Source organism: Cryptomeria japonica, chromosome 10 (assembly GCF_030272615.1).
Source record: "Cryptomeria japonica chromosome 10, Sugi_1.0, whole genome shotgun sequence".
NCBI classification, from domain to species: Eukaryota; Viridiplantae; Streptophyta; class Pinopsida; order Cupressales; family Cupressaceae; genus Cryptomeria; species Cryptomeria japonica.
In genome coordinates this window covers 396,968,520-396,992,919 of record NC_081414.1, presented here as the reverse complement: position 1 = coordinate 396,992,919, position 24,400 = coordinate 396,968,520, and the positions used below count along the sequence as shown (strand labels likewise).

At 41.9% G+C, this 24,400-nt stretch overlaps 1 protein-coding gene across 3 annotated transcripts in view; it reads left to right on the top strand.

The window, feature by feature from the left end:
- Positions 1 to 14,778, top strand: part of LOC131038538 (uncharacterized) — a 158,469-nt gene extending 143,691 nt beyond the window's left edge. For 2 of the 3 annotated variants that reach the window (XM_057970998.2, XM_057970997.2), the window contains exons 11-12: positions 14,473 to 14,557; positions 14,681 to 14,778. In XM_057970998.2, the coding sequence (XP_057826981.2) occupies positions 14,473 to 14,557; positions 14,681 to 14,763 (168 nt within the window). In that variant the 3' untranslated portion in view covers positions 14,764 to 14,778. The remainder of the gene's footprint in view (positions 1 to 14,472; positions 14,558 to 14,680) is intronic. The other variant, XM_057971000.2, reaches the window with a different exon arrangement.
- Positions 14,779 to 24,400: the final 9,622 nt, after the last annotated feature.

Sequence of the window (24,400 nt, the reverse complement as noted above, 5' to 3'; positions counted from 1 at the left end):
ATTTGTCTGGCCACCTGACATAATGCTGCAACCAATTTTAGCCCACTGTAACCAATGCTCTTTTACAACATCATGTACTGCATCTTTGAGCATACAAACCCTCAATGACTCATAAGATGGGGCTTGAAATCCAGGACCTACAACTACAATGGTATCTACCATAGGTTGCTAATATGGATTTCTGGAAGAATGGAATGCCAAGCTAGAGGAGTACCAAAAATTACCAATTGCCTTCTTGGCTTGTTCAGTGACGGTTTTCTTCCATCCTGTACTCTCCAAAGTGGTTTGTGATTCTGGTGTAGTACGAGGTTGGAAGAAAGTATTAATATTTCCTCCACTTGTGTTTGGTCCACGTGCTATAGAAGTAGCTGCTAACCCAGATTCCTTGAAATCACCATCTTCACCATCCTCCTCACCCAAACGGTTCCTCCTGACATCTGTAGAAGTAGAACCTAGTTCAACTCCAATTCTTGCCTTTTTGGCCTTACTCTCAGCAATCCCTTCAAGATATTGCTTTGCCTAATACGAGACATCTGCAGAGCATACTTTGCATATTTCGGTGTTATTTCTTCGTTCTTTTGACAAATGCCATTTGAAACGATAAATTTCACCATTGATCTCTTCTAGACACCAATTACACTTGACCTTCGTGCTACCTAGAATTGTTGTGCAATGTGTCCATGCAAAGTCTTTTTGACGTGGCATTGTGATCAAGAATCAATTTTGCGAAAACATTAAACTCAGTCTTTCACTTTTGAGGGATCTATAGTTGGGTTTGTGTACAATAATTGTATTTGAAATTCATTGACATGGGAAATCGGAAGTGTTAATGTAATTGATTATCAAGTTTACAACAATGAAAGATATGGTAGAAAGTAGAAACGCAAATCAAAAAATTCAACAATGGAGGGTAATCAAATCCCAAACTGAATTCAAAGAGTTATACCCATATGAAGGCAGAAAATGTTAACAATATAGCAGTAACTCTTTTCTAACTTGCTGACCTATAAGCATCCATATAAAGTGACAAAACTCTCCCAGCCAACAATTCATAATCCAAGACCTCCAAAAATCCCTAACTAGCTTCAGAAAACAATACAATTAGATGTCCAATACAAAGCTATTCGAGTCTCTTATGATGGTTATTCTGGTAGTCCCTTATGATAGAATCCAATCTCCAAGACCTGCATTTACCTTGTTTAATGGCATGGATGATGGTAGAAGAATATCTTTATATTTATAACTTATTCTAGCCTACTTTGTTGACTACAAAGAGCTTTAAAGGGTTAACTACTCAACCCATCACTAGGTTGTTTGGTGACAGCCTAAACTGAAGGGCAAGCAATGACTTTTATCTGAAAGGGAAGATAAGATATAATAGATTCTCTCATTATCTTGCAATGCAATATAGAAGGTGGATGTAGTAGGTATTAAAAACATTGATCTAGATTCTAGATAATAGAAAACTTATGTACTCTAGAAATTATTCTTTCATTTCTAAGTTTTTATACACTTCTTATAATCAAATTATAACACTTCTTATACACTTCTGTATCAAACGTTTACTACCAATTTTTAGAACAGTTTGATTATAAGAAGTGTATAGTATACAAGAGTTAAAACTTAAGATATCTAAGATTGTATACAGTCTATCATATATTACTGTATTTTATTTATGGCATAATACGAAAGTTTGATACTGGAATATATCATATGAATGTATTCTCTATCTATATTACTGTATTTTATTTACAGTTATCTATTAATAGATGACTATCTAAATTAAATAAGATATCTATTACAGTCATATATTATTGTATTACTATAATAGATGTCTATCTAAATAAAATACAGTAATATATGAGGTAATTAAGTCTATCTAAATTATGACAGTAATATATGTTTGTATTGTCTATTACAGTAATTTAGATCGACAATACAATCATAATTATTCTTACAGTAAGATAATACAGTCTATCTATTACAGTAAATTATAGACTAATACAGTCTATCTATTACTGTCATAATACAGTAAGATAATATAGGTAATATAGGGTAATATAGGGTAACCCGACAAATACCTGGCTTGGCTCCAAGAAAATGCGGCTCTGCTTGGGAAATTCGTGAATCGCAACATCTGCCCTCGACTTGCACAGAGAAATTTCCGTTTGCCCTCGACTTGGACACAGAAATTTCCATCTGCCCTCGACTCTGTTAAAGGAAAAAACAAGTGCTGCCTTTAAAGAAAATACAGATGGTAATTTTTATTTTTTTCGCACCGTTTTGGTTATGCATTTTTTTTTGCGTTTTTAACGCATTTAAATCATGTTTTTTTGACGATTTTTTTGGAAAAACCATTGACCAAGGTTGACCGATTAATTCCGATTTTTTTGGGGAAAAAATCGGCAAAATCCCCAACTCCCGATTAATCGGGTATGATCGCTATTTTTTCCAGATGTTTGCTTCTATGATTCATACTAACCCCTATAAAATGATGCATTAACAGAGTCTTTGTTTTCCCCATAGGGTGTTAGGTTAAGACATTGCATAAATGACACAAGTACAATACACAAAATATATGGAACTCACAAGTGTTTTATTGATTCATAATAAGCCAGTACATACAATGATAGCAATATGTTCGACTACAATAGTATATCCAAAGACTAGAAACAGATACAATATAAAGGAGTCAGTCAGTTACCCGGTGCCAACTTGTTGATGTGTCTTTTGTACACGACCAAACACGGAATAAAATACCTAAAGGTACCTTATCCTCTCTTGAACAAAGCCCCCTGAATGCTGAAGATTTCGCATAAGGTTCAATCGGAGCGACTCCAAGGTTCCGTTGTGCAGGTTCTCTACTCGTGGATAAGCTCTTTGTGGTACGATGTGATTTTGTTGGAATCACAAGAGGACTTGCATTTGATTGCCTGAGCATCTGATTTACTGGAACTCAAGTCTTATCTACTGGTTGGAAGATAAAGAAATGGCAAAAGGTACAGAGTTTAGAGAGTCTACTCTAAGACCTAGAATGGAAGAAGATGGATGAACGACTAGGTGGAGTCCTACAGGGCTGGGTCTCACCATCAGGCTTGAACAATCTGACACCAACTCAGTGCGATCTTCTGAGGGATGCTTCAAATATATTCAAATCAGATACCATCAGATACTGATCATCATTCAAGTTAATGCATGAACAATAGACGTGTAACATTTGAGATTAAGCTCATCTTATGCCAGTTGGCCACGCAAGGTGCACTTGCAGTCAACAAGAGGCTAGTGGTTTGGACTAGGCGGATTCCATGCGAGTGCATTCAATAACTTCTTTCATTCAATCTAATCATTTATCATCTACAATGGAGATTCAACAAGAGACCATGCATATTGCAAAGAAACGACACATTTCACCATATCTTCAATGAAAAGGAGGTTCATTTACAATCAAGGCAACAATTTCTTGCCTTCTCTTCCTAATCTACTCTAGTTGCTATTCTACTATCTATTCTCTATTAATCAATCTCTGACTATTATCTATTAACCCCCTATTAACCTTTACAAATGAGGAGCCAGGGCTTTATATAGAGAACCCTTTACAAACAGACGGCTCTGATTGACTTAGAACCAATGGCTAGGATTGCAAGATGGAAACCCTAATTAGGGTTTGTTACAATAAACTTCCTTGGCCAATTAGAAAATTACATTTCAGGAGTGAGGACCAATAAGAAGCAGGTGTAGGTACATCGAAGTTTGTGTCGCCTCCGGTAAATTAGGTACATTGAATCTGGTCATGCTGAGGTGGACCAATCCAACCGGAGGAATGATGACTGGGATGCCACCTTGTCTAACGCATGTGACTTGATTGATCCTTTTCTGCCTTTGACGTGATGAACGATGTACTTCCTTTGCTTGATGAGGTTTCCTTATTGTCAAGTCTTCCTTGTCCAGTAGCATATCTCGCCCTGAAGTGCTGGCAAAGCCCTTCTTTGTCATCATGTGGTGGAATGAGGTCTTGAGGCTAACTTGAACTCCTTGAACACAACTAGTCATCCAATGCCTCAAAGCATCTTGAGTCTTCCCCTTGTGCCTGTGGAACATCCTTGATGATGATGGATTGGAAGTGGTCGTCCATGCCCTGGCCTGGTCTTCTTCCATCTAGAAAATAAACCAAGGATGATTAAGGACACAATAAATTCATTCAACATAGCATTTTCTACCTTAAAACATCAACAAGAGTTATCAAAATTAAGTTCGCTTGAGATCCTTCCCAAGGACAGGACCTATAAGGGATTTCACCCTGGACCCTTTGGAAAGGTCAGGAGCGAAATTTGCATTCCAGGACAATTCTATCATTCCTTTACTCCAAAATTCCTCCCAAGGCAAGCATATGCTTAGTTTTCTCTTCTCCAAAGCCTAGGAATCCATGTCTTGACCCTCATCATGAGTAAGTTAGGTAAAATTGAGAATTTTGCTCTGGACCCTTTGGAAGGGTCAGGAGCGAAATTCATAAATTAGGTTGATTTCACTCTCCATTGCCTCAATTCACCTTCTTTCAAAGGCTAGAACACCTCAAGGTCACTCCAACCATGCCTTAGAAGTCCAAAACTTGGCCATATCAAGGAAGATAATGAAGGTTATGTGAATTTCGCTCTGGACCCTTTGGAAGGGTTAGGAGCGAAATTCCTACTTGGGCTCGTTTCTCACCTTTTTCCTCCCTTTCTTGGCTTGAATATGACTTCTTAGGCCTCCTCCTACCATCATCAAGTAAAATTGCTCTCAAAGTGGCATTTATTTCAAGGTCTGAGTGAGAAAATAAGGTCATTCGAGAATTTCGCTCTGGACCCTTTGGAAGCGTCAGGAGCGAAATTCATATTTAGGCTCAAATCTTGACTTCATTTCTCACATTTCTTCATCCAAACAAGTGTTTTGCCCTTAATAATGCCTGGGAATGAGTTAGTTCTAAGTTTGGGTCAAAGTAGAATTTCGCTCTGGACCATTTGGAAGGGTCAGGAGCGAAATTGAAATTTGCTTTGGACCCTTTGGAAGGGTCAGGAGCGAAATTTGACATTTTGATCTCTCTGTCAGGATTCATATATGGAATATAAATGTTAAGTTATATTCCATATATACTGTCAGGATGTTTGAGAGTGGTTTTGGACCTCCAGGAGTTATAATGCGAAATCTAGTTTTTGGAGGATTCTTCAATTTTCCAAACTTAGTCAAATTTCAGGATCAGGAAGACATTCCAGACAGCCAAATTTCAGGGCATTTGAAGATCAGGATGACATTCCAGACTTCATCACTCACCAACTTGACCTAACTCAGACCTTCAAAAAGGATATTCACTCACCAAGCAAGACACAATTAGCAACAGGAGCAAAACTAGGCCCTAAGGAAGACTTTCAAAGAAACCCTAACCTGGAGCATCCACTGACTCACCTTTAGCTAAAACAGCGCTTGCTATCTTAGTGATCCCTCTGGCAACACTTAGAATGCAAAGGCTAACAGACAAAACCCTAAAAGACCTATAAAAAAAAAAAACCAGAAAGCAAAAAGTAGGGGTCCTCATTTGCAATGGGGCGATGTGTGAATACGTCACAACATAACTGCCGACAACCGACATGTTAACTGCCGATGCTAACACAATTTACCTTAATGCTTAATTACCCGACAACACCATCCCCCCCCAAAAGAAATGTCGTCTCCGGACGACAGACAACCAAAATGGGAATGATGTACAAGCAAAACTGAAACCCAAAACAACAAATCACTGGGGAAGGTCGTCTCCAGACGACTTACAACAAAATGGTGAATATATTGCTTACTACAGAACCCAAAATTAGAAACTAAGGGGGTGCAGAGGGCATCTCTGATGAAGAAGGCGCCGGTGGTGGTGTAGCGGTGGACGCCTATCGCCCACGCAGCTCATACACTTGCTCCGTCCTCCTCTTCAGATCTCGTTCCACCACCATTTGCCGCTCCATTGCAGTCTTTACCATATTGGCTGCCTCCAACACCTCCTTATCCTTCTTGTCCACGCTCTTTAGTGCACTGACCAATCGATTCTCCAACTGCGCTCTGGATGCCCTTTCCTCTTCCAGCTGCATAACCAAGGCAGACTTATCTGCTACCAGAATGTCCATCGTTGTCCGAGTCTATGCCATGGTAGCCTCAACCTCCCGAAACCTGGCAATCAACTCCTCCCAAGCCGTCACTACTGCTACGCGCAAGGCCTCAGCTGTGGATGCCATGTGCTCGGTTCTCCAAAGCTCAAGATAGCCTCCTCAGAAGGCCTGCTCCACCTCTCTCAACAAGGATTGCATCCGGGTCTCGCCAACCCCCTCAGTGAGGTGCCAAGCCTCCAGCATCCCCAAGTGCTCCGTCTCAGGCCACCCGACAGACTCAAAACACCTCCCAAACTCCTCTCTGCATCCGGTGCGGGCAAAGGTCAACAACCTCTCCATCCGCTCGACCATGGCGGCATCCTCCTAGAGTCTGGAAGATGACACAAGCCACTGTGCTCCTAGAGTCATCTTGGCAATGAACTACTCAAACTCTCCCATATCCTGCTATACTCCCACAGGCACCCCCTCCTCTCTGTAAGGACTGGTTACTACATCTGTCGGGGGTGACGCAGCCCTCTGAAGTGCCCTACTGCTCGGAGAACTCCCTTCCTCGAGATCAATGATATCCAAGGAATGCATCCCCCTGCCTGGAGATAGAGTGGCCTCCCCTACAAGTGCCACGGGTGTGAGCTGGTAACGGCTCAACCAGGCGCTGAGGTTATCATGGAGAGTGCCTGCCTCCATCATTACCTCCTGCATATAACCTGGCACACCCGACACATCCTGCTCCATGGAAGCCCCTGCACTCGCCAAGATACCCGACCCATCCTGCTGAACGGAGGCCACTCTAGAGTCGATCCCTACTGTGGTCTAGACCCTCGGCGGTGTCATAGCTATCGTCACCCGAGGCTGCCCAAAGATAGGTACTGGTACCATGGTGACTACGCTGACTATCCCAAATGACCGTGGCACCGCCAACTGACAAGTCTTCGGTAAGCGTGCTGGTGTAAAGTGGACCCGAGCTTGGAGCGATGCTAGAACGGACCCTTCCGTGCCTGCCAATTCCACTACCTCCTCTTCAGGCAACTGGTCACTCCCTCGACCTGCCAACCGAAAACTCCCTCCGCTCACCTGGGAGGTGTCTGCGGATTCCTCCCTTCCGCTATCAGCATCCTCCTCTGCGTTAGACTCTTCTATGTCGGACTTTGTTTCTGACATGGAGGGCTTCTTCCTTTTAGTGCCCAGATGTGCCTCTGCGCCATGTGCCAAGACGTCCAAGTGCGACTAGTAGAATATAGGCGGCTAGTCCAGTACAACACGACCTTGTGGCTCCAATGGCTATGAACCTGGGGTGATTTGCGTGCGGACTGCATCGAGAAATAACCCAATGGCGTGAGGCGGCATGTAAAATTTCTTATACTGTAGAGTCATGAACTTGTCCATCCTATTCGCCAGCAATGATGCCTAATCATACACCACCCCATTGTGTAGCCCATTCATCAACACTATTTGTGCGATAGCTATGTCAGAAGCGCGGCTGGCACCTGTAAGGCGACTCTTTACTACGGACAACATGCATCGCCATACTCCCTTAGCCAAAAATGTTTTCTTGACCCCCCTACTCTTACCTACACTTTTGAGGCTATCTTTTTCTCCTTGCGTGAGGTTATCCCGCAACTTCAACTGTAGCAAGGTGGCACGGTTTTCTGGAGTGATTTTCTGTGAAGTATCGATTTTTTTTCCTTTCAACCCCGGTATGCCAAATACCCTGCTGAACTTGCTTGCCGTGAAAGAAATAGTTATCCGCTGGTGCTGATAGTCAAATACAGACTGGTGGCGGTGTCTATCATAGTTGCCAATCATGGCACGCAAAACCACCTCAAAATCTTTTATGCAGAAAACTGGCATTTGGACAACCCAATGTACTTGTTCCTGGCGAAGATTTTTCTTTATCGGGTCATCGTGAGGTGTCTTCGCCCACCAATTCCTGCAATCTATTCCATTAAGACCCTCAAACACAATATTGTCCGCTGTTACCTCTTCCTTGTCCTTTGTCGACTGGGTTTTTGGATGATGCTTCCTGCTTTTTTTGACTGTTGCTCATCCCGAGGCTGCCTGCAATACGCACACCAGATGGCAAAACTCGCTTGCCTGTGTCTGCACTTGATTCTGTTCTTCGCCCTCCCTGTAACCTGTCTTCTAACGGCTGTAACCGTTTTCTCCAATCCACCTTGTTCCTGATTGTGTCCATTGATTCCCGATTAATTCCCCTAATCTGCTTTTATAGATTTTTAACCTTCTTGCACGTGCTGTGCCCTTCCTTCCAAATGTCAACATACGGTGTACGGCTGTGGCGTGCGGTGTACAGCTTTGGCGTGTGGTGTACGGCTTGCGATTTTTTCCTCCTTCCTCCGTGATTTGTCTCCTTCCGTACGGTTGGGTGGGGTATGCAAATTTTTCTTTTCTGTTTGTCTTTGCTACTGCGGGGTATATATGGCGTGCGGGGTGCCACCGCACGGTGGATGCGTGGCCCCCACCGTACGGTGCACTTTTTTTTTTTAATTGTTATTTCTTCGAGAGGGTTCGCGATCGGTCGCCCGTCTCTGTTCGTGGTACTGTTTTAATTTCGACCCATTGACGGCGTTTGGTATCTCCTTCCCATCGAGCGTCCACAACTTAATCGACCCGTTGGTATTGACCTCGCGTACCTTGAAGCGGCCTAGCCATCGTACTTTAAATTTTTCGGGTTTGATTTCGTTCCTCCCATTGAATTTCAACACTAATTGTCCCGGAGTAAACTTCATTCGCCAAAGATGCTTGTCATGCCAGACCTGCCGTCTATGCTGGGCTGCCTCTGTGGCCCATTGTGCCATCATTCTTTTTTTGTTGAGCTTGCTCAAGGCATACAACCGCTCTCAGAGACTCTCCATGTCGCCTAGTCCGTTGTCAATGGCAATCCGAAGACTCGGCACCATGAATTCCACTGGCACCACCGCTTCCTGCCCAAACATTAACTGGAAGGGGGTCTATCCTGTGGTGACCTTATACGTCGTCCAGTACGCCCACAGTACCGACGGTAAGCGTTCCTCCCAATCTTCCTTCTCCACTCCGCAAGACTTGTAAATCACAGAGATGATTATTTTGTTTGTCGCCTCGGCTTGCCCGTTCGCCCGAGGATAGTAGGGGCTTGATAAGGAGTGGAATATCTTGAACTTCGTCGTGAGCAACCGGATTATATGATTGACAAAATGTCCTCCCCGATCACTTGTTAATTGAATTGGAATCCCGTACCGTGTAATGATTTGTTCGTAGATAAACCTTGCCGTACTGACGGTCGAATTGTCTAGCAGAGCCCGTGCCTCGACCCACTTGGTCAAGTATTCTGTGGCCACCACGATGTATCTGCACCGTCGGGCTTGACTTGCCTTCAAAGGTCCGATGAAATCCAACCCCCATCGTTCAAACAGTTCCTGGGCATTAGACGGGTTGAGGGGCATAAAATCCCTCTTCAACGGCCTCCCCGCCCGTTGGCACGTGTCACAACTCGTCACCCACTCCTGGGCGTCATTGTGCAATGTCGGCCACCATAGCCCTGCCAATAGAACTTTCCTGGCCGTGGTGTCGGGCCCCATGTGCCCTCCTGCCGGCCCTTCATGTGCTTCCTGTAAAACACCTTGAATTTCTTCCTCCAGGACACATCGCCGTAGGACCAAGTCAGGTCCCATTTTATACAAAAGGCCATTAATGAGTTGAAAAGTCTTACTCCTTAGTACGAGCTTCCTTCGCTCCCCTGGTGGCATCTCTCTAGGGAATTGTGATGTCGACAGGTATTCCTCGATGCTTGTGTACCAAGCAGGAAAAACGGCAATGTGGAATAAGTGGGCGTCCGAGAAGTCTTCATTTACCCCTTCCATCGGTTCCCCTGACTTGATTCTAGATAGCTGGTCAGCTATCACATGGCTTTTCCCAGGTTGTACAATAATGTTGAATGTAAACTCCTGTAACAGCAGCAACCACTATGAAGGTCGTTTTTAATTTGTCCTCTTCGGTAATGGATATCTGGTTATACCCAGAAAATCCATCCATAAATGAATAAATTTCATGACCGGCCACTTCCTCCAAGATGCTATCCGTAAATGGTATTGGAAACGGGTCCTTTATGGTGACCGTGTTAAGGCATTTGAAATCCATGCAGATTTGGATCTGGTTTGCCTCCTTTTTAAGGGATATCACTATGGGCGACACCCACTCGCTGGTCTGCACTTTAAAAATAATCCCGTCTTCGAGCATACATTCGATTTCATCATTCACTCTCGCAACATAGTTTTTATTCATTCTGTACGGCCTCTTCCGTATAGGTATGGCCCCATGTATGAGTGAAATTTGGTGTACGCACAATTCTGGCGGCACCCCTTTGAGGTTCTTGTATGTCCAGGCGAATACATCCTTGTATTCCATGAATATTTTAAATGCGGCGACTTTCAGGACTGGATTCCAATCGTCGCCAACCAGGATGTTCCTTGACTCTGCTTCCGTGCCAAGGTTTGTAGGTTTTACAGACTCTTCATATCGGATTGGTTTCGTCATGTCAAACCTATGTGCTAGTGTCTCGTTGACAGGAACATCCCCTTTCGTGTATTCCTCGTACGCTGGCGGAAATTTATTTTCGTCCGACTCCTTGTCAACCTACAACATGTTGCACCCATACAATAGCTCGTAGTATTCCATTTGCCAATGGAAGAGCCCATTAAGGGAATCGGTCTCATCTTCCGAACATGCTTGGATTCCCAGGACGCCTTCCTCATCCGGTTCCCTTCTGTACTTTCCTTCGTCGACTCCGCCCTTGTCGTCCGATTCCGATTCTGATGCGAGTTCTTCACTCACGAGTTGTGTTTTCAGGTCGATAATAAATTTTCGCCCGACTTTCTCCATGGACAGTGTGTTACGCTTCTAGTTGTGATTCACTTTGGCTGCCACCAACCACCCTCTGCCAAGAATGGTGTCATATCCTTTCTTGGCGAGCAGAATCACCACGAAGTTGAGGACAAATGGTTGTGTCCCGATGGTCACTTGTTTCGCCATAAGCGTTCCAAGAGGTTTGATACCATGTTGATCTGCTCCCAGTAAGTTGAAGGTTGACGGCCACAGTGTCGGCTTGCCAAGCTATTTGCAGGTTTCTTCTGGAAGCACATTCACTTCCGACCCGCCGTCGACAATGGTGTCAGTCAAAATGGTGCCAAGTATTCCCATTTCTACCACTGCCGGGTGCCGACCACTGTATAGTGTCAGGACCAATGGGTATGGTTGGTGTTTCGACAGGAACATCCGTATTCCGGGTCACCCGACTCTGTGGAGTTACTTGCACCGTACGTAGGAGTGTCGTACGTAATTGCGACATCGTTTCCAGGAGGTCCTTCATCTTCACATGTACTTCAATCTGCAGCATTTGATTCAGGATATTTTCCTCAGCCTCAGAGCGGGAAGTACTTGCCGCTTCTTGAGTGTTCCCTTGTGCCAACATTTCCTTCGCCACTTCAGCCTTCGCCTCCAGCGCTCGTTGCTTCTCCGTGCAAAGGTCCAAGTATGTGGCCTTCTTTGGCTGTGACCGTGTGATTGCCAATACCCGTTCCTTCGTCCTGTCAATGTTGAGCAAGTTCACTCCAGACTTTGGGCAAGTTCCATCATCGTGGTCTCTAGGCCCACACCATTTGCAAAGTTTTTGTGGAGTTTCTTTTGAGGTGCATTCCCTCGCAAAGTGGCCCCATTGATTGCAGGCTCGGCATTGGATCATTGGTCGTCCCTTCGCATCATATTGGATCCGGCCCCTATTATTATTGTTATTATTGGTCTTCCCCCCTCGCCGCTTGTTCCGGTATCCGCCAGATGAAGAGAACTTGTTGGCTCCTGGTTTTCATATTGTAGGGACATTCCTTTGTCAAATGTCTGACAATCTGACAAATGTCGCAGAAAGCCTTCTTGGGGCAGGACCCCTTGGTGTGTTCGTCACTCCTACAGTCTGTACACCACACGTCGTTTTCTTCAGTCTTACTTGTACTCCCCTTCATGGCTTTGAATTCTTTCAGCATTCGTTCCATATCCTTTTGGAGCTCGTGCACCTTTTTACTTGATTCGCCACTATTGTTGCTTTCCCCGTCAGAGTCTTCATCATCGTCGGATGAGTATTTATCACTTTTCTTCTTCTTTGACGTTTTGTGTTCGCTCTCGAGGTCCATCACCCTATTATAGGCATTGTCATATGACGTCGGGGGTACAATTTTCATGTTCTTCCGTAGGGAGGATTTCTACCCTTCCATGAACCATCGTTTCTTCAACCCATCTGCGGGTTGGCTTTCCATTTTACCCAGCAATTCTTTCAGCCTCCGGCTGTATGCCCGTACTGTCTCCTTAGGACCTTGTTTGGTACTGTATATCTCTGCTAGGATTTCATTGTCATCACAGAGCAACCGAAACTCCTCCTTGGATTCCTTCTGTAGATTGGCCCATGTGGCCACTTTTTGCTTGTCAACATCAGAGTACCAATCTATGGCAACTCCGTGTAACGTGGCTGGGAACTGCTGTACCCACTCATCTTGGTCTGTCACTCCGTTGGCGAACCAAATAGTTTCACATGTACGGCAGTGCCATACAGGGTCTTCCTTGCCGTCCCCTGTGAACTTTGGCAATTTCTGTTTACTTGCCATCCCACCGTTGGGTCTCGCTCGTCTAATGCCTTGTGTGCTTGTACCTGGTGATCCGCTGCCCCCGCCTCGTGCACCTGACCCTCCACTCGTGGGTCCTCTGAAGAAGGTTGCTGACCCCGAACCGAACAAATTGCCTTCCGTACGATACCCTTGTGTTCCCTCGGCACCTTTGGTTGTACTGTCACCTTCGGTCGTCTCCCTCCGGTTGGTTGTCTCTCTCTGGTCGTCCTCCGAAATGGACAAGTTCTTTAGTAGGTCTCTGGTAGCGTTGATCAGGTTTAGATTTCGCCTTGTTTGTTCCACCAACTCTTCGTGACTTCTTATCCTATGGTGGTATTTTGGCGAACTGTAGAGTTCTCCTTCGGCACCCTCCGCGACTTCTTCTAGGTTCCCTTCGGGCAACCCTACAACAGTGTAGAGAGTGTAATTCTCTCTGTCTATCTCTGCCTCCACAACCTTCGTGACACCTCTTGGGTTCCCTTCGAGCAACCCCTCGGCCGGTCGTCCGTCGGCAAGCTGCCTTAGCCTACGCCTTCGTTCTATCTGTTGTCTGAGATTCAACGCACTTTGTGCCACTTCCCATTCGTCACTTTGTATCTTTTTATTTTTGTCTTTATTTAATATATTGGGCATAAATCACTTCCGTACACAGCAAGCACACAACATGTACACAAACAAATTTTTTTTTTATTACTTCATCCCTCGTATATAATGTATGTCACTGACATACTCATTACAATGGGGGTGTTCTTATTTATTCTCTCTGATCGTTAGAGTTCATGTATTGCGCTCATCTTCTTGGCGCTCCCTAAATTCCTGTAGAATTTGCTGTTGTCGGTTCTCTCGGTAGATGTCTTCCCTTTGGTTCTGGAGAGCCAAAAATCCTTGTGCCAAAAGGTTAGGCAGTTCGCTCATCAACCGATTCACAGCAGGGCGTACTTCGAGTGAACTCCACACAGCATCTTCTGGGACATCTTCGGTGGTGGCTTCCCTCCGTACGTGTGTTTCGATTGCCACCTGTAGGATGCAGGAGAAATCCTTCGTGAGTGTCTTTTCCCCCTCGAACAATTCGTCGGGTTCTTTGTCAGGGTCACTCGTTCCTTCCAGTAATGGTTGTCCCATTATCCGTGTGCCATGTAGTACGTCCTTTTCCCGTTGCTCCCAAGTTTTTACTTAGACAATGGCGCCAAATGTTTTCCCCGTAGGGTGTCAAGTTAAGACATTGCATAAATGACAAAAGTACGGTACACAGAATATATGGAACTCACAAGTGTTTTATTGATTCATAATAAGCCAGTACATACAATGATAGCAATATGTTCGACTACAATAGCATATCCAAAGACTGGAAACAGATACAATATAAAGGAGTCGGTCAATTACCCGGTGCCAACTACCGACAACCAACGGGTTAACTGCCGATGCTAACATAATTTACCTTAATGCTTAATTACCCGACAACAGTCTTCACTACCTTGTGGAATAAAGTATTCAAAGCCAAGTAAATCCAACATGCCCAAAATAAAACTCCACACTATTATAGTCCATTTCATTCATTGCCATGTTGTGATTATTTTATTAGTTTTGTCATTGAAAATAAATAATCTTTGCAATTATTCCATTTTTAATATTTTATATTAGAAGTGAACTATCTTTCATAAATGTGAATCATTTCTTTGTCTTTGAGGCCAAATATTGTTGTGTAGGTGATTGGTGCATCTGATGAGCAACTTGATGTGTTTGAAGAAGTGTGGTGTGTCATTTTAATTAACTCGGGCCACATTTCACAAGGTTAAAAAAATACTATATATTTTAGTATTCATTTAAACCTTTTTATCTATTTTCTTCATTTGAGATATGTATTTTTGGTTTGCGTTTCATCCAACTATTTCTTCTTGTGTTGGATATTTGTAGCAATACAAGCTTTGGAACGAAGGGTAGAAATAAGGAGCGGAGTCCCCTTTACATGGCGTTTATTGGTAAGAGATGGGTTTTGATTGGAAATTTATATCAAGAAAAAATCTTATGAATTCTGAACTATTCCACTACAATCTCATCAAACTAGATTGAAATACTAGCAAAATAAAAATAATATTATGTAATATTTTTATGTTTTTGGGAAATGGTTGTGACGGTGTGTATGAAAGAGAATTGGAACTATAACTCTACAAACATACATTACCAATCAGTTTCATTTATGAATGTGAAGAAACTATGCACCTTTATACTCATGTTCTATTTTCATGTAGGCTGAAGGACATGATTAATTGGACTAAAATGAAGAAATGACAGAGAGGACTAAAATTGAAAGTGATCTTTAGATCTGATTGAATTTGCCAGAACTCACGATGATAACATAGAGCCTTACTAGAATGATTCAAATTTGCAAATTATTTTTCCAACATTTTATTTGAGTTCAAGTGCTGACAACTTTGCAATTTTTTGACTCTTCAAGTGTTTTTTCTACTTATATTGCTAGAAAAAATACATTAAAAATAGATTGAGAAGAAATAAATTTTAAGTAAATTACTTCATGTTTCAAATAATTTATGAATATTATGTTGAATATTGGGCAAACTGATCGATGAAATCCTTACAGCTAATCATATTACATACCTATATGTGGTATTAATTGTTTTGACATCTAGATTTGATTGTTTATTTGACTGCTGATTCTATATTGCAACCTCCTAGTATTTCCTGAGCTTCTACAATTCCCTAATTTCCTCTCTAGTGACCTATTTGCTAAGTTACTAGTTCAAGTGTGGGTATCGAAACCCAGTACAACAATTTTTCCCTTAGGTATAGATACAAAAACGTGTGTGTGTGTGTATAGGTCACAAAATATTGTTACACAATGAAAATTTTAAATGACAATCAATTCATCGAAAGCATCAAGGTCAACATTTGGTTCAATTTCATTTGAACCACAATCAATTGGAGTGCCACTCCCACTAGTGTCATGTGCAGAAGTTTCTTCATCTATAGAGACTTTGGTAAGTTGTGCAACTGTAGCATTTAAATCACACACTCAGGGTTAGTTCTTAATGCTTTGTCATGTCCTCATTGTATTCAAATGTCTTATGTGACAAGTGACAAAGGCTGGAGTGTACATAGACCAAATGTTTTTCTTTTTTTGCACCCAAATAGTTGCACTTAACTGAGTGGATGTAGTATATACTCCAATTCCGCTCAGCTAAAGAACTTGCAACTTGTTTAGCTTGCATTGTAGTCAGTGTGCAATGTCCATTATTATGTTTTGATAATATTGCTCATTTGACTATGTATTAATTGTTTGCTGACTTCAGCTAGTTATAAGTGTCAATTGGTTGACGGTTGTTTTCCTCTTGAAAATCATCAGGTCTTTTAAATAGATTGTGTATCGTCAAGGAATATAGTATGATCTAGTTGGATTGACTTTGATCCTCAATCGGTCATCTCTGGTCTTCTTTTGTAATAATTCCATGTGCAAATAAAGATATATTTTACTCCTATATCTGGTATGCATTGTCATCTCTATTATTAATTCATGTATTCATTTTATGAGATAGAACATTAAACATGCATACAAGATTTAGTATTTAATTTTATAAATTTAAAACATAAATTATAAAATTATGGTATTAAAAAAATAATATATAACATAATAGCATCGAATGAAAAATGATATAAATTGAAAATGAAAAGATACATACTTGGAGAGATGTAATATCCACATTTTAAGAAAAAATGATTTGTAAGCAATTAGCCTAGTTTTCGAGTTTTCTCGTAAGCTTCTTGGTGAGTTGATGAGAACTCCAAACCAGTCTTCCATTCTTGTAGGATGTATAGTCCAAGACAAGGGCAAGTTAGAGATGGTGAGTCACACCTTATGATGTTTGTGCTTGTGGAAGGAGCTTAGGAAATTGTGAAGTGAGGCACTTAGAGTTTTGAGCTATTTACACCTTGGATGGAGGCGCCTAGGGTTTCAAAATAAGTGCAAATCATTATTTAGGTGAACTTAATAGGTTTTTGATGAGTTTGGTGATGGTTTGTACCTTTTGTACTTGCATTTACAGCGACATTATATGCTATTAGAAACCTGATTAGACCTGAAATTAGTTATCAGGTTGTTATGACATCTTTATGAGTGTGTTGTGGTGAAGTTTGGGTGCATTTGGAGTTGGTGTTTTTATTTTATGTTCATTTTAGGTGTTGATGTGTGAGTTGGTGAGTTTTCTTGGTGAATTACCTTGTTGTCCATACCTATTGCTGCATGTTTCAAAGCATTATCAGACCAGCACCATCATTCTTCATCATTCAAACAAGGTATCACATGGTTACTTCATGATTAAGGTGTTTGGTTCATGGTACGTGGCTTTATTTTCAGGTGTTACAACCAGTGTTACAAGATTCACCTAGACTTGCCATGACTCGGCAAGTCTAGAGGCAAGCCAACCATACCAAGGCCCAAGGACCGGAGACTTTGGGTCTAGGCAAGTTGTGGCAGACTCGTAGAGTTTGCAAAACTCGCCAGAGTTGGCGAGTCATGAGCCGTAGACTTTGCCACGTGGGTAGAGGAAAAAGATAACAAAACAATTAAAGAAAAACACATTTTACTTAAAACAAAAGCACTATTAGTTGTTGCCTCAACCCTAAAAAATCATTCTTGTTGTTTTCAAGCATGAGGAGTGGTGTAGGGCACCTCTTGGTCTCTTGATTTCATTTGTGTTTAGAGTGTTATCTAGGTGGTCTTAGATCCTAGGATGGTGTTTTGGATCAGTTTGGATCCTATGGATGTAATAAAGAACCCATTTGTAAGGCCAATTGGCTCTAAGGTCATTTATAAACCTAGAGACCAAATTAGGCTATGGGGTTCATATAGTGTTGATAGGTTGTCTTGAGTTGTTTTAGGCCTAGGATAGTGTTGACATGTTTTTTATGACTGCGTCTAACACAGAATAAAGTCACCAATGGTCACCTTATCCTCTCTTGATCAAGATTAGTCCGTATGTTGGGATTGCTTAAAGTTCAAACGGCTAATTCCAAGGTTCCTTCAGTGAGTGGAAGTGACTCAGTTGTTTGATGGGTTTGCTGATAACCCAAGGGGGCCTTATTTGTGTTGAAGGAAACTTATGCAAGCTCAAGGATTTTGTACTGATGATTTGCAATGAAAGCTCTAGTTTTGGATCTTTTGGATTTTGAATCATGTGGAAAGTAAATAGGAATAGGGTAGAGAAAATCTAGGCTAAGGCTAATTTAATCTTAAGAACGGGAGATAGAATTACTTATGCAAAATCAAACCACTCTTCGTTTCGCCAGCAAAGCACAACTACACGAAGGCGGTGCAATCTTCAAAGGGTGCGTGGAGGCTTTTCAGATTATCAATACAGACCATCGGATCGAACAATCTCTACTAATGATCGAAGTTAAACGCATACACATCAACAAGCTCAGGCTAACTTTTCACGACGTACAACAATCAGCTGCACACCAAAAGTATGAGCTCGGATTCTACAACAAGTTCTCCTATCAAATCCAGTTCTTCGAATAACATATAAGCAAATCTAATCTAATTGAAGAGAGCAAGACCATGCAGATTGGCAAAGTAGAACAAGAATACACCATCAAATTGAACAATGCATTAAGTTGGCTACTTCACAATCCTGATGCAACAATCTTCGGCAATAATCTTTCCCCATTACAAATGAGGGGGTCACCCCCTTATATAGGCTTCAAGCCAGGATTACATGCAAAACCCTAATTAGGGTTTTCCCTAAAGATTCCCCACTCAAGGTGCAACAAGGTGGGAATCGGCAATTAATAATCCATTATGCCCATGCACAATTAATTTAAGAGCCTAAAATAGCGCCCACTAGCACATTAAATGTACCCCATGATGTTGATTATGCTCAGAATATAACAGACACCATCATAAATGCCCATCATTCTCCTAGTGACAGCGACATGCACAGAGTATTTGCCATAAAACCATAATGAGAAGGCGACATGCAAGAAGATTCCTTATCTGATGATGACATGCATTGACTGGACCCATGCCAAGTCAACCTTCCTTCAGCAATAAGTACGCCACTACTATTCACCCAAAAGACTTTCGTCCAAAAATGGACGACCATTATCTCGTTCATTTATGGCGTATGCAATGAATTTGCCGACGACAGCTTCCGACTCTCTGATGGAGACACTTGGCACATTTTCAATGTTAAACTCCATCAAGGCAATTTCTTCCTCTCTCCTGGAAAAGAAGCTTTCCCACTCTATCGTGACTTCCTGCGTCTTCTTCATTATACCAGAGAATGAAGAAACATTTGCAAAATGTTCCTTAGGGAATGAACCTACGAAGAAGAAATCGTGCAACTGGGATTTCAGGGAGTTCACCGTTATGTTGTGAGCTTTTTCACACATCCCCCCATTGCAAATGGGGACCCTCTCTTTTCTTGCTTTCTAGGGTTTTGTTAGTGTCCTATGACCTTTTGCTGTAGTTTCACCAAGCCTTGTCCAGTTCAGAGCATTTCAGGCCCTGACGATTGAAAGTTAGTTTTTGCAAGTTATGTGATTCCGAAGTGTGAACACCACCAGAGTGCTTAGAAAGGCCAAAGGACGAAGATCGCAATTGATTTGGACGAATTTGGACAACTTCTATTTTTCGAAAGTTTGCTTTTTGCTTTTTCCTATTTTTTAGGAAGTTTCGTTTTTGGCATTTTCAGCCCGATCCCCGATATGGCTATTTTTAGAAAGTTTTTCCTATTTTTTAGGGATGTCTTTTTTTTGCTTTTTCAGGATGCAAACCTAGGGCTTACACTGGCACCATTGACCAGCGTTGACCGGAACTCGAAAATTCCAAGTTTTGATCTAAAAAAGCTAAATCCCTAGATTTTAGGCTTTTTGCTTTTTCGGGATGCAAACCTAGGGTTTACACTTGCACCACTGACCAGCTTCGACCGGAACTCGAAAATTCCCAGTTTTGACCTAAAAAGCCAAATCCCTAGATTTTAGGGGGTGTGATGCCTCAGATGATCCACCTAGGCATGGATTTCAAATTTCAAGTTAATCCGGTTAAATTTGATTAAGCTGTGAAATTTTGAATTTTTTCTAAGAAATTTGGCTAAGTCTGGAATGTCATCCTGATCCTGAAATTTGACTAGGTCTGGAAAATTGGAGAATCCTCCAAAAACTAGATTTTGCATTATAAGTCTTAGAGACCCGAAACCACTCTCAAACATCCTGACAATATATATGAAATATAACTTAAAGTATAAGAAAGAGAAAAGACATATTTCATATATAGTCCACCCTCTTGAGAGACCTCCAAAGTCTGCCATGGGTTGGGAGGTCATGTGGGAGCACTCTTCAAAGTCCGCCCAAGCATGTGGAGAGCGCCTCAAAGTCCGCCATGGGTTGGGAGGTCATGTGGGAGCACTCTTCAAAGTCCGCCCAAGCATGTGGAGAGCGCCTCAAAGTCTGCCCAAGGTGGAGAGCGCCTCAAAGTCCGCCCAAGCATGTGGAGAAGCCACCAAAGTCCGCCAAGGCTAGAGAGGTCATGAAGGAGCCTTGTCTAAAGTCCGCCAAGGCTAGAGAGGTCATGGGGGAGCTAACACCAAAGTTCGCCCAAGGGGAGGTTGCTTGAAGTCCGCTTAGGGGATGGGTTTGAAGTCTGCCAAGGTGGGAGCCTAGCCTAAAGTCCGCCAAGGAGGAGAGCCCTCCAAAGTCCGCCAAGGTTGGGAGGCTAAGGAGGAGGAGTGATAGAAGTCCACCCAAGTTGGGGACACCACCAAAGTCCGCCCACGATGGAGGTCATGTAGGAGCCCTCTCCCAATTCCGCCAAAGTAAGAGAGCAAGGTAGGAGGTGCCAAGTTTAAAGTCCGCCAAGGCTAAAGAGAGCTATGAGAAGGGACCTTCAAAGTCCACCCCATGCCTTAGCCAAAATTTCACCTTGATGGAGAGCCATGAGGAGAGACCTTCAAAGTCCACCCCATGCCTTAGCCAAAATTTCACCATGTAGGAGCAAAGGCTAAAGTCCGCCCCATGCCTTAGCCAAAAAAAATTCGCCTTGTTGAGAGCCATGAGGAGAGGTCTCCAAAGTCCGCCATACCTTGGAGAAGATGGAGATAAATTTCAAAAGTCCACCTATGCATGGAAAAGTCAGACAAAATCAACAAGATGCCAGTGATGTCACAAAATCCACTGAGATTTCAAAATTAAATCCAAAATGAAGAAAATATCTAAGGATTATTAAAAATCCTCGAAATAAATCCAAAATAGAAAGTTTTCAAAAGGAGAATATTGGAAGATTGATAAGGATTTCGAACTTAAATCAAAAATGGAAAGTTTTTTTTTAAGAGAATATTGGAAGATTAATAAATATTTCGAACTTATAGCCAAATTGGAAACTTTTGGAAGATATTTTCTTTGAATTTGGAAACATAACAACACTTTCCAAAAGAATGAAGTTAAAATTGGAAACATGATTTGGAAGATTTTAAGGGTTTTTGATTGAGGAGTTAACTTTATTTACAAATACTTCGTTGTAAACTTCATTTCTACACCAAGAAGTTCGAAAATATTAAGGAGAGCATAGTAAAATACTTTCAATTTGGAGTTCATCTGGAGAAAGTTTTGGATATTGCTGGAAGTTGGATAAAAATTTTTGACAAAAGTTTCACAGATTTTTGGAGAAAGACAACCAGTATAAGGACGAATTATTGAGTCTCTCCTGAATTTTTGAGTATTTTTTAAGGTGAAATTAAATTCATGATGCAAATTTATATATTTTCTGAGTTTTTCCAGAGTTTGAGAAATGATTTTTAGTGAATTTGTTCGAATTTCTAAGGGAGGAAAATCATTTTTTTTTTGGCTAAGTATAAGAAATTTTCGGAGTTATAACACTTGTGTTGGATTGTGATCACAGTTATCTTGAAGGATTTACATGTGAAAATCCCATTCTCATGGCTAAGTATGAAAATGAAGTGAAATTTTCAAAACACTTAGCCCTTCGCGGCCTCGATTTTCTTTAATCCAAGATAGATTTCTAACTTATTTTCCTTTGGTTTTACAGGTCGCAGGAGGAAATAGAAGCGGGATCATCATAGAGATTGCAGCTGGAGTTCCAAGCCAAATGAAAGATTGAGGACAAGTTCACAGGCAAGGTTCATCCGAGCGTGAAGATAGCCAAAATTTGGCTAAGTATGGGAAATATTTCACAAAGAAAATTCCAATTTCCTCAATCATGATGAAGGCATGTCAGGGTATCGAGAAGAAGGACATGATCACAGCGAATGCCTAAACAACTTCATCCCATCATTTCATATTTGCAAGGGGTTACCCAGAGCTTTTTAACGCTCCTCCCACGCAACATAAATTGGCAACTGAAGGCAGGATCATCACAGAAAACACAAATGGAGTTTCGAGCCAAATTCAGAATTGAAGACGAGACCACGAGCAAGGTTCGTCCGAGTATAGAGAGGGCCAAAATTTGGCTAACTATGAGAAAAACTTCACGAGGGGATTTCTTCTCCAAATTCGAGGCACTTGAAAGAATCTCAAGGCATCAAGAAAGAAAAGTTCTCAGACTTGGTGAAAATATGGAAAAGTTAGATAAACTTCCAACTTCTTGAAGGATTTCATCTCCTGAAGGAATAAAAAAGACAAGCTCCCAAGAAGAATCAAATGGTGACAAGAAGGAATCAAATTTCCATACTTAAACGATTTCTTGACACAAATTGGAGAATTCAAGAAAGACATCCAACACATTGAGGTGGCGCCTCGTCATTTTCCAACCAATCAGATCGCTCCAAGTCAGCATGTCCAGGTTCGATGAACCTGACTTATCTAGAAGCTTCTAGAAGGGCGCACTTCACAATGCAACAACCTTCTATTTTCATTGATGGTTCATATTTAGCAAGAAGGACAAGTGTCCCAAATGTAATTGGTCGAGGGTAGTGTTGATGTGTATTTTATGCACATGCGAACACAGAATAAAATACCTAAGTATCTTATCCTCTCTTGAACAAAGTTCCCGACTGCTGAAGATCTCGCTGAAGGATCAGTCGGAGTAACTCCAAGGTTCTTTATTGTAGGATCTCTACGTGTGGATAAGCTCTCTGTGGTATGATGTGATTTGCTGGAATCACAAGGGGACTTACACTTCAATGACCTGAACGTTTGATTTGCTGGAATCACAAGTCCTACTAACTAACTGGAAGACAAACAAATGGCAAAAGATACAAGGTTCAGGAAGTCTACTCTACTACCTAGAATGCGAGAAGATGGATGAATGACTAGGTGGAGTCCTACTGGGCTAGGTCTCACCATCAGGCTGAACAATTCAACACCAACTCAGTGCGATCTTCTAAGGGATGCTTCTAATATGTTTAAATCGTACACCATCTAACAATGATCACCATTCAAGAAAATGCATGAAACAATAGACGTGTAACGACTTATGATTAAGCTCATTTCATTCCAGTTGACCACACAAGGCGTCCTTACAATCAGTAAGAGGCTAGTATGGATTAAACGGATTCCACACAAGTGCATTCAACAATTTCCTTCATTCGATCTAATCATCTACCATCTAGAATTGAAGATTCAACAAGAAACCATGCATATTGCAAGAAATGACACACTTCACCATTACTTCAATGAAAATGGAGTTTGTTTACTATCAATGGCAACAATTTCTTGCCTTGTCCTCCTATTCTATTCTAATTGCTACTCTATCGACTGACTATTCACCTTCTAACTACTCTCTATCTATCTTCTATTAGCCTTTACAAATGAAGAGCCGGGGCTTATATAGTGCCCATAATACAATTCAATGGCTAAGATCAATTTGAGATCAATGGCCAAGATTCTACAATGAAAACCCTAATCAGGGTTTGTTACAACAAACTCAATTCTGACCAATGAAATAATTGTATTAATTGGACACATGTCTTCTCTGGAAAATTCAACCAATGGGTAGCCGGGGTAGGTACATCGAAGTTTGTGCCCTCTCCCATGAGCTAGGTACATTGAATCTGGACATGCTGAGGTGGACCAAACCGACTGGAGAAGTGATGACTGGGATGCCACCTCGTCTGACACTTGTAACTTGGTAGATATTCAACTTGATGTTGCTGAGAAGCTAGCTTTAATTAACTCTTCTGAAACTATCTGCTTCCCCAACGAACCCTTGCTCTGACTTCTTTTGTCTTTGATGTGCAGGATGATGATGTACCTCGCCTTAGAATGTTGGACTGGAAGAGGTTTCCCTTGTCCTTGCTTGATCTTCTTTGGTGAGAGCCGAGCGACTAGTAGATGCTCCTGCCTTTGGAGTCACCATCTTGACACCTCCTCTTGAGTATTAAACTCTGAGAAATGATGTAAAAAAAATAGGTTTCGCTAGGCAAAGTGTAGATCAAAGCCTTCTCTAGGATGAATTGTGCCTCCTCTAGCTTGAAAGGAATAAACTCCACTTCCTTCTAGCCTTCAACACTTGAAAGAAATTCGCTCCAAACCAGCACTATTTCGCACCTCCAATTAGCTCTCCAATTTCGCACTTAAGGCAATGATTGAATGATTTGAAATGTGAAACAAAACCCCTCCAATATATAGAGCGCTCACCCTTCTTCTCTCCAAGGCCGACTTGCCAAA